Source organism: Lycorma delicatula, chromosome 6 (assembly GCF_047948215.1).
Source record: "Lycorma delicatula isolate Av1 chromosome 6, ASM4794821v1, whole genome shotgun sequence".
Taxonomy (NCBI): Eukaryota; Metazoa; Arthropoda; class Insecta; order Hemiptera; family Fulgoridae; genus Lycorma; species Lycorma delicatula.
The window spans coordinates 152,992,020-153,004,069 of NC_134460.1; the positions used below are offsets into that span (position 1 = coordinate 152,992,020).

General features: G+C 29.5%; 1 protein-coding gene across 1 annotated transcript in view; it reads left to right on the forward strand.

Moving 5' to 3' along the window:
- The first annotated feature begins 4,096 nt into the window (after positions 1-4,096).
- LOC142326381 (ATP-binding cassette sub-family G member 1-like) overlaps positions 4,097-12,050 on the forward strand; it is a 138,497-nt gene continuing 130,543 nt past the window's right edge. The window contains exon 1 of the mRNA XM_075368845.1: positions 4,097-4,233. Coding sequence (XP_075224960.1) covers positions 4,164-4,233 — 70 coding nt within the window. The 5' untranslated portion in view covers positions 4,097-4,163. The remainder of the gene's footprint in view (positions 4,234-12,050) is intronic.

The following is a 12,050-nucleotide window of genomic DNA, read 5'->3' on the forward strand; positions in this document are numbered from 1 at the left end:
GCAACGGTATATAACTTTGTAATGCTATCTACAGAGTAAAACCTAAATAAATAGATTCACCTTTAAAAAAAAGAATGAATAGTAACACGTTATGCTGTTTTTCACTATTACTATAAAAAAAAACCCGTATTATACGTAGTTTTTCATACTTGTGTTCTTATTTATCTTGTTTACATTATATGCAATAATGAATACAAACCGTTATTAACGTACTGCACGTAGTATTTTATTGCTTCCTTATTCATTTTATTTATGCTTAAAAAATACCGCTACTAACATAACAATGAGGATTTAACAACATTAAATCATTACTATTGTCAATTAACTTACACCCTAGTTACTGATCTATCTATCCCTAGTTACTAATCAGCAAAATGTGAAATCATTTGTATAAATACATATATTTTTTTTAAATCGTACCTTTGTTTTCATAGATCTTTTTTTCTGTAATTAATAAATATTTATCAGTACTTTAATGATTTTTGAAAATAAATAATAAGTAAACAGTAAACTTTAAAAAAATGAACCTGCTTTAAAAAATACTAGTTTATAACTTTTCTTTATTTTCTATTTTTGAACTCATCACCAAATTAAAACTGAACTACCAACAACTTATTAAGCACCAGTTCATGAAGTCAAAATTAAAGAAATGAAAAAGTAATACTATAAATACATATGTATAAGGGAGAACAATTCAGTTTTGAATTATTTAAGTGTTGTTTTTTAAGTTTATTTTGTTTTACAAATTTCTATTTAAAATTAAAATGGAGGTACAAAAATAATGTTCATTAAAAAAAAAAAAAAAAAAAAACAATTTGCAGTAAAAATTAGTATGCAATACAAATGGCAATAAAATGAAAAAATGTTTTCAAATATATTAGGTAGACACATAATTTTTTTATTAAGAAAATTTTCAGTTAAGTTACATTGAAAAAATTACAAAATACCATGAAAGAAAGGACTTGAATTTAAAATATAAAATCAATTTTATGGGTTATTCTACATTATACAGAATAGAAGTTAATGACAGAATTAAGCATTTTTACAAAATTTATATAGAATTCAACGTTGATCGAAGGAAAGCAATGACAGTAATAAATCCTCTAAGAAACAAAATAAAGGCTTTGAAATATTGCATGACAAGAGAATTAAAAATATTACTTGGATTGATAGAGTTTAAAATGAAATAGTTTTGAGACAAACTAGCCAAGAAACAAGTTTATGTTATAATCTCATAAAGAGATGACCAAGCTGGCACAGCATTTCTCTGAATGCATAAAAATTAAATTAGGATAAGAGGGTAAAAACTGTAAAGAAAGACAAAAATACTTATAGAACAAATAATAATTAAGGAATAAAATGTAATAAATGTTATGATATTAAGATTAAATGAGATGAAAATGAATGGAGAGACATATGAAAGGGCAGTTAAATAACAAACATAGTATTACAGTACAGTTTTATGGCAAAAGGTCAGTAGTAGATTATTTTATTTTATTTCATTATTAAAATATGTATTTAGAGTTTAGTTTAATACAATTATATTATTTTTACTTCATAAATTATGTTTCATTGAAATTGAATCAGTTATTTAAGAAAAAAATTAAGTCATTTTCATTTTTTCATTTCTTTTTTAATACCATTTTTTTCCATTTTTTAAAACCAAAATAAAAGGTACAACTTTTTGATAAGAAACAAAACAAGTTCAATAAATCTAATGTATAAAAATATATTTAAAAGTTGATTTATATATGAAATAACTCATGTCTGGGCAGCAATTGTTTTTAATAAATTCACATAAGTTGCTTTTTACATGTTCGGTTATGTATACGTATTTTGTTATACTTATGTTATGTTATACCTCTATCGTTTAATATCACTCATCCAAATTACTGTTATATCCTTATTCGTAGCGACTCGTATAGTGCACTCCAAGCTTTAAAAGGTTTGTATTCTAGACATCCTATCATCACTGAAATTCATAATCCAATCACTGTGTTGAACCATCACAACACACAAGTGAATTTCTGCTGGATCCCTAGCCATTGGGAATCCTGCGTAATCAACATGAAGATTTCACTGCTAAAGATGCATGTAACCAACCAACTTTCACCACTCGTGTTACTTCTACCGATTTTATTAATTCTATTAAACAAACTCTTCATGGAAGGTGACAAAGTGACTGGACTGCTACAGTAACAAATTCCAGTATATCAAGGATACTGTGCAGCCATAGAGCTCTTCAATTAACCGTCAGGAGGAGGTTATTATTTTCCATTTGCAAATAGGGCATAAAATTTCATTCATTTGCACTAGACACCTAATGAATCAGACCGATGCTCTCGTTTGTGTTCTCTGCAACTGGCATCTAATGATACACCACAGCCTTGTGAAATGATGTGTTATGCAGCGTTGCATCAGAAATTTAAGTTAGGAGATACCATCCAAGATATTCTAGAAACAATCCGAGGATGTTATTGAATATCTTGCTCTTTCTTAAAGCCGGACATCAATATTCAATTATCTTATACTTATTACAATATATTTTCTTATTATTTTATATTGTGATTTTACTTTTCCTATTTTTCCTGTGTTATTGTGCAGTTTTTACTTTGTTAATTTTTTTTCTGTTATTTAGTTTGTATATCGCTATACATAGTGCGTGTGTTAAAAATTAGCTTATATATTGTAAAATCATTGATTTTAGGGGCTAATAACAAACCTCTGCTGTGCCCAAAAAAAAAAAATGTTATACCTGTTGCAAAAATAAAGTGAATTAATTCAATAATACCAATCTCTATGGCAGAATGATAGCAACTCTGCTTTCATCTGGAAAGCAGATCTGGTGCCAGTTTCGAGTCCCAGTCACTTATGGTTTTTTCATGGGCTACAAAAACATACTTATCATTTTTATCCATCAGTAGCTGTAACACTGTCGATCAAAATAAATAGAATATATAGGAATTAATTGCTTTTGGCTTTCTCTCCAACGAGTAAAATGTATTTATTCATTGTTCCGAGAGAACAGATTGTAGATATTTAATTGTATTAAAAAATCTGATGTGGAAACCACATGACTTCCTTGTACGCCTATAAAATTACATATACACATTTTTAAAAGCACATAAAATGTTATTTTACTAATAACTTCTGATTTTTGTTTCATTTATTTTTATGTTATTGAATAATTATTTATTGTAAAACTTTTTTTACAATCACAGGTTAATAATTATTAATAAATCAATATATTTAAATAAAAATAAAAAAGTTAAAAAAAAATCAATTAAAAAAAAGGAAATGAAATCTGATTCACCAATGTGCCACTTGTACGATTCAAATATTTCATTAATTAAACTTTTTTTGGCTATAACTCTGGAACCGATGAAAATAAGTAACACTTATGACATATTGTTAAAAAGCTCTCAATGAGGGCTAATTACTGCAGTTAAGAAAAAGAACAAAATCTACATTTTCGAGGATTTTGTGCTCTTTGACACCTTTGGTCCAGTCGATTGCAATGAAAAGAGGAGGTGCACAACTAGATGTTACAAAAGTCCTACATCTAAAATTTCAACATCCTACCGCTAATCGTTTTTTAGTTATGCGAGATGCATACGTACAGACATCATGCCGAAACTAGCCAAAATGGATTCACGGATGGTCAAAATGGATATTTCCATTGAAATCTGAAAGCCAAAATTTTTCAATGTCACAATACTTCCTTAAAAAAAAATTATTGCAGTAAGTTCCTACCAAAATTTTGCAAAAAAAAATTTAATTTAAAAGATCCAATTTTAAAAAATCATTAAAACACATCTTCATTTATTAGTTGGAAAAATTACAGAAGTTTTTGACGTTTTAAGGTTAATGTTAATGACTTAAGTCGTCTCTTAAGTAACCGACTCAATTAAGGAATATGAATCAAAAAGCACGATGTTTTATTTATGTCAATGCGTAGAAGACGTGTTCGCGGGCAATTTCAAGGTTGCGTACGTCGCGCGAACGGTAAGATACAATGTCACTGTGTATGTTTATATCCCCACTACACAGACATAAATCGATGCGCTAAAATAGACCTGCAACCAACCAAACGATTCCCCCACTCATGCACTTAACTCAGTCAGTCAGCTGTCGTCGTTGTGTCGTATTTGTTCTCGGTAGAGATGGGCTCTCAAGCTACAGATAAATACTCGTTGGAATTTGAAGACCTCGTGTATTCTGTGACTACATCAGGTACCTATTTTTTATTACGTTTATTAAATACTTTAACCCGTGTATCGTTTGAATTTTTATTAAGACTGATAAGCGCTTGAAATACCGAGATTTTTTTTTGTTTATCTTTTATAACTTAATATATACTTGTGTTTTTACTGTATTGCATTTTTTTTAAATTAACAAAAAATAACACGTATTGTTTAAAAACAAACGCCGAACTAAATTTAATTCCTCATTAAGAAAAAGTTGTTAATCATTTATTTACGTTTTGTCTGAAATAATATTTCCTGTAAATTTTTGTCTTGTCAGATTCTATTAAACGGAGCGATAAATAAAATACTTTTATTCTAATAGTTACCGATTTATAAACGTCATCCAGAAAAAATAAAATGTGGAATTTAATTTAGATTTTAATGTATAAAATATTTTCTTAATATTTCACTATAATACCAATTAATTGCCTTGTATAATCGGTCGCTTGTTTTGTGTATTGTACTATTTTAAACGGTTCTAATGAAATTGTACCTCATAGTACATTTAAACCTAAAAAAATTAGTAACAAAGATTTTTTTAAACTTTTCATAGTATAAAATAACAGAAAAAATCTAAAACACGATTACTATTTGTTTAATTCATTACCTCTTTTAAGCAGCTACAGACTAATCGCCCAATTACAGCAGCTGATGAGAGATGAATATTTTTAGCGTGTGAAAACGAAAAATAGCCTGTCCGGGATTCGGACCTAGGACCTATCAGATAAAACAAAGGGACGCTATCATTCTGCCACGAAGCGGACCCCTCTTATTATTATAATAATAATAACAACAATAATAATATAATTTACCGATGTAAATCTGAAAAAATTTTGTTGCGTTTTGAGTAGGTTTTTTAGTGGCGTTTTTCGGGAGAAAAAGTTTGTTAAAAAGTCGCGGCATAAACACATAGTCGACGGCCAAATCGGATTACTAAATAATCCTATATAATACCAAGAATCAAAATAAAGAAAACATGTTGGATCAAACAGTGGTGAAAATTAATTTGTTTCAGAACAAATAAAAACGGATGACCAAAAATGAAACTTAATATTTCATGTAATTTAAAAGAAAAATAAATAATAAGAATGTAATTTAATAAATAATGAAAAATAAAAATAAATAATGATACGACAATTTTCTGAACTGATGTACAAACGTTCTACATATTATTTTTTTAATATGATTGTTTACAACGACTTAAATATTTTACGTGATTTGTGATCGATCATTAAATAAAAATACCGAGAATGAAAAACTTTTATTCAAAAAAGAAGTGCGTTCAAGAGTAAGTAAAAAATCTAAGACAAGTTTGACCAGTCTATCATGATTAACGGATTGCTATACCCTACACAATTCAATCTACACAGCGGCCAGTTGGGCAAACCTTATTCCGTTGATTACATTCTTTTACTTCTATATGACTTGTCTATGCGTTATTTAAAATGTTTGTGATTTTTATCATAACATCTTAACGTTTCATTGGAAAATTATGTTTGTATTTTGATAAATAATTCAAGAATAGCCTGGTTGAAACAATTTTTAAATAAATTTTGCCGACTGACTTGCTTGAAAAACTAAATCACACTGGATTTAAAATATTTATTAGAAGCAATCTCATAAGATGAAAAATATTTTTATTGTACTCGTTCGGAATGCACTCCATTCAAAAAAAATTATTATAATAATTGCACATTAATTTTATCCAATAATATTTTTTTTTTAATTCTGATGTGTTATTACACTTCCTTAAAAACTGTATATATATTATAAAGTTTTTCAGATTTACATCAATAAATTATATTATAATAATAACAGAGTCACCACTTCGTGGCAGAGTGATAGCATCGCTTTCTTTCATTTGGTAGGTCCCGGGCTCGAATCCTAGTCAGGCTTTTTCGTTTATACGCGTTAAAAATATTCATCTCTCATCAGCAGCTATTATTAGGCGGTTATTAAGTTGTTGCTTAAAACAGGAATTGAATTTAACAAATACTAATCATGTTTTGGATTTTTTCTATTATTTTATACGAGGAAAAAAGTTTAAAAAAATCTTTGTTACCAATCTTTTAGGTCTGAAAATACTTACTATATATACTATTATTTTACATATATCGCTTGTGAAACCATTAATTCTTTTTTATGTAAGTCACTTTTGAAACTAACTGTAAAAATGTTAATTAAATGGCTTTTTGGTTAGAGTTGTCATAATCTGAAGTTTTTTACGTTAAAATTTTATTTTTACAATCCCTTGAAATGATGTCAAAACCTAACCTTTTCAATTTTAAATTTTTGAGTTAATATCCCTGATAGCCTCAACAATTTAACTGTGAAAAAGTTATTGAAGGGTTGCCATATTTTGATAACACCCGGTGCATATACAGAGTAATTTCAAATTGCACGGCAATTTCTCAGGAGATAATTTTATAGCCAAAAATAAGAAAAAGAGGTCACATAAACATAGTTCAGAAAACAGTTCTTTAGCAAGTTTTGGCTCGGAAATGTTTATCCCAATTTTCTGTTCCCTTAGTGAAGTTAAATCGGATTAAAATTCTCGGGGTAGATTTGGTACAACCTTATTGTTTTTTTTTTTATTTAAGCAATTGAATAAAAGTGGTCCCAGACCTCTCTGTCTCACTTAGGTTTTAAGAAAAACGGAGTAAAACGCGAGAACGTTTTGTCGGAAAATACACTTTTTAGGTTTGAAATAAAATAACATTGTTAATTCAACGATAAACAAATAAAAATTTCTAGTAATTTTGTAGAGAATTTAATTCTGAGAAAAATAATGTAAATAACGTCTATTAAACCCAGATTTGAGAAGCTCAACTTTAATTAGTTTTACACGCATGCAGACACACACGAGTGATTTTGTATACATACAGGTGTTCCATGAAGAAACGAAGAAACTTTCAGGACGTGATCTACTGGTGAAAATAATAAAATAGGTTCATATAAACATACGTCTGGAAACGCTTTGTTTTCGAGTTACGACTAGCGAAAGATTTCGCCCGGATTTCAGCTCTTCTAATAAAAAGAAACTCTACTGTAATTTTCGGGACCCAAATTAAGGAGTAAAGTCGGTTACTTCTTATGCAATTGAGCTGGAAAATAGGAGAAACCAGGTACCAGAACTGTAACTCCAGTATCTTTTAAGATATCCCACATAAAACATAAATTTCGGTGTTGAAAAACAAGTTTTTTTGGGTTTATAGTACAATAAATTTGCTAAATTACTAATAAATGCGGAAGAATTAGAAACAAAACTTGTAGAAAATTTAATTCGGAGAAAATTAATGTAAATACAACCTATAAAAATTAAATAAAAACTTTTAAAAACAGGTTTTTTTGGAGCAAAACTGACGAAAAAATTGAAAGAAAACTTTTATTATTCTGTACCTGATAAACATTATTCATAATATAGCAAAACAAAAAGTAAAATACATGAAAAGACTTTCTTCTTATTAATATAGATAGTTTTACGTTTTAATCTCTGTCGGTTAATGTATGGAAATGTAATCATTTTATCAAATTTAAAAAAATTAGAAATTTTTACCTTTTATTGACTTTTTTCTATGTTTACCAGAGTAATGAAATAATATATTAATAGTTTTCAAAAGATTTCAGAAATGTCTAAATTGATCAATAATTACGACACTACTTTTGACGCTTATAATATAACAATTACAGAATTAACTGCGTAATTAATTAATAATATAATAAGTAAGGATAAAATCAAAACCTAAGCCGACAACGATTGTTAACGTCTGTATGCCTATAAGTGCCCACGATGATGATGAGGTAAAGGGTGTATACGAAGAAATTGACGAAGCATATAAACACGTAAAAGGGGATGAAAATTTAATAATAAGAGATGGGACTGCAAGCATCGGTAAAGCCAAGTAAGGAAATATTGTGAGTGAATACGACCGGGTAAAAGGAATGAAAGAGGGGACCGACTTATCGAGTTTCGCACGAAATATAATTTAGTAATTGCCAACACCCAGTTTAAAAATCATAATAGAAGAATATACGTGTGGAAAAAGCCAGGTGCTACTGCAAGGTATCAGATAGATTATACCACGGGTTAATAGAGGTTTAGAAATGCAACTCATCGACTGCAAAGCTTACCCTGGAGAAGACATCGATAGCGACCATAATTTAGTGATAATGAAATGTAGATTAGGGTTTAAAAACCTGAAGAAAAGGTGTCAGATGAATCTGTAGAATTTAGAAAAACTTGAGGAAAATGAGGTTGACAAAATTTTTGAAGAAGAATGGGAGAATGTTAAAAAGGAAATTCTTAAATCAATCAGCAGAAGCGAACTTAGGCGAAACAAAGAGAACTGGTAGAAAACATTGGATAACAAGGATGAGCGTAGAAAGTGTAAGAATGCTAGTGATGAAGAAGTTAAAAGGAACTATCGACAGTTAAGAAATACTATTAACAGGAAGTGCAAATTAGCGAAAGAAGAGTGGATTAAAGAAACTTGGAAAGAGAAATGATCATTGGTAAAATAGACGGAGCATACAGGAAAGTTAAGGAGAATTTTGTGGTATATAAATTAAAATCTAATAATGTATTAAGTAAAGATGGTACACCGATTTATAATACAAAAGAAAAGGTCGATAGGTGGGTGGAATATACTTAAGAGTTTTTAGGAGGAAGTGAATTAGAAACTGGTGTTATAGAGGAAATCAAAGAGGGTGAAAGGGAAGTACAGTACTGAGATCTGAATTTAATAGAGCATTAAACGATTTGAATGGCAGAAAGGCTCCAGTAATAGACGGAATACTTGCAGAATTACTGCGCAATGCAGTTGAGAAAGCGATAGATAGATTATAAAAACTGGTGTGTAATATTTATGAAAAAGGGGAAGTTCCATCAGACTTCAAAAAAAGTGTTATTGTCATGATATCTAAGAAAGCAGGAGCAAACAAATGTGAAGAATAAACAACAATTAGCTTAACTAGCTATGCATCAAATATCTTAACTAGAATTCTGTACAGAGGAATTTAGAGGAGAGTAGAAGAAGTATTAGACCAGTTTGGCTTCAGAAAAAGTATAATAGCAAGGGAAGCAGTTTCAGCACTCAGATTAATAGTAGAAGGAACATTAAGGTAAAACAAAACAACATACATGGCATTTATAAACTTAGAAAAGGCATTTTGTTAACGTAAACTGGAATAAAATATTCAGCATTTTAAAAAATGTAGGGTTCTAGTATAAAGATATAAGAAAAGTTGCTAACATTTACATGAACCAAACTGCAACAGTAATAATTGAAGAACCTACGAAAGAAGTCGTAATAAAAAAGGGAGTCCGACAAGGATGTTTCCTATCCCCGTTACTTTTTAATCTTTACATAGAATTAGCATGAGGTTAAAAAACAATTAAGATCCGGAGTATCAGTATAAGGTGAAAAGATAAAGATGCTACGATATTCTGATGATATAGTAATTTTTTTTTTTTAAGAGGTAGAGGATCTCCATTTACGGGCGCCTGAGCAGTGTCGAGCTCGTCAACAGGTTCCTGTTGCAGTAATGCTTTGATTATTTAAATAATAAATTCAGCCCACCGGGTTGTGTAGTGGTAAACGCATCTTCGCAAATCAGCCGATTTTGAAGTCGAAAGTTCCAGCGATCAAGTCATAGTAAAGGCAGTTACTTTTATACGGATTTGATTACTAGATCGTGGATACCGGTGTTCATTGGTGGTCGCGTTTCGATTAATCACACATCTCAGAAACGGTCGACTTCAGACTGTACAAGACTACACTTCACTTACACTTATACATACCATCCTCTGAAGTAATATCTTACGGTGATACCCGGAAACTAAACGGGAAAGAAAAAAAATAAATTCAGTAATTATTGCTTTTAGTCGAGTTGTTATTTTAATATGTAAGATATGTTAATGTGGAGAATTTGTAAAATGACCGGTATATTTAATAAATCGCTATATATTTATTAAATATTCCAACAATCAAATAACCGGATATAACCGGTTCATTTGATATTAATCAAATGAGCCGGTAATTATGCATAATCACCGGATTAATCAAATTTATCGTAATGTATAATTTGAATTAAAAAATGTAATATTAAATTTCATATAACGTTGTTTTATTTTAAAAAAATTTCCCTGTACGCAAAACATTTCAAATATTTGAATTTTATTAATCTTATTATTTATAAATTCTATTGTAATCGAATAGTTTATGATCGGTAAAAATACGGTTTAACGATGCTAATCTCTTATTTTGATAAATATTTCAGAAGGAATCTGTTTCAAATTATTTTAAAATAATTTTTGGCGGGCTAAAAAAAAATTGCATAACTTTCCCGGTTATGAACGAACGCTTTTTTTGATACTGTTCTGATCCCACGGTTTCCCTTGATAATTCCTGATATAATCTTAATACGAGTAAATCGATACGAAAAAAAAATTATCTATCGATATGTTAGCTTGTAAACGAACATTCCAGTTGTTTTTTTAATTTTTTATTTAGTTTAATGAATTACTTTAAAACCTATATAAATTAAGAAACTTTTTTTATGATATTGAGATTAAAAAAACTCTTCCTTAGACTCATTTCTCGATTTTAAACATTAAATTTTTAGGTTTAATTTTTCCTTCTACTTATACATTTTTTTAAAAATTCAAAATACGAATTTCATTCCTGTCGTAACTTACGGAAAACATGTACGTTTACCGGTTAGTACGATCGTGATGTTTACATTTTCTCATACCGTCATGTCACAACGCTGAATATCGTAATGAAGAAAAAAGAGTGAAACAAATCAGATTGAATAATAAAAGAAAGTTTCCAAACGTTTTTATTATACGTTATTTTATTTATACAGATTTATAAATATTACAGTACAATATACTTTTACCTCGCAACGTAAAGTTTATTACAGAAACTGTCATTCGTATAATTTTTTCCCCTTTCTATTTTTCTTCTTTTACAGCGTCTAATATTTATGAGTTAACAACTCGAAGCTCGGTTTAATCCTCGTCGAATACCGGCCGTTTTATGTTATATTTAACCAGCCAAGATGTACTAAGCCAAGATTAACAAAATAATTGATCGATTCCTGTTCCGTATCGTACGAAAAAAAAATAAAAAAGAGCAATGTGTACGATAACGATGAAATTAACTGACTTCAATAATTTTCGTAATTGACGTACACAAAAATCATTGTAACCCGTAGCAAAAACTGTGACAAATTCAGGCACTCTGATCGGTCGCTAACCGGTAAATGTAAAGTATAACATACGTCCGTATTTCTATTTTATCTCCACGAGTATTGTGGGTCGTTTGATTAACCCGTACTATTTAATTAAAAATCATACCGGTCGGATATCATCAACCCACTTTTATTTTAGCTTATAAAAGTATTACCTGTCAAAGTTCAGAAAGCGTAAATACTAAAGGGCACAGTAGTTCTACCTATATCTTATAGAGTTCAAATAAACTGACTGCGCGTACTAGTGTTGAGACGGCCGATTCACAAGCATCTCCTGTAAATCCTGATGCAGATATATATATATATATATATATATTAAATAATATAACTTTTTTTTGTCTTCAGCCATTTGACTGGTTTGATGCAGTTCTACAAGATTCCCTATCAAGTGCCAGACGTTTCATTTTGATATACCCCTTACATCCTTTGTTTTTCATATTCCAAATGTTGCCTGCATGCACAATTTTTCCCTTCTACCTGTCCCTCCAATATTAAAGCGACTATTCCAGGATGCCTTAGTATGTTTCTTCTTTTAACTATATTTTTCCA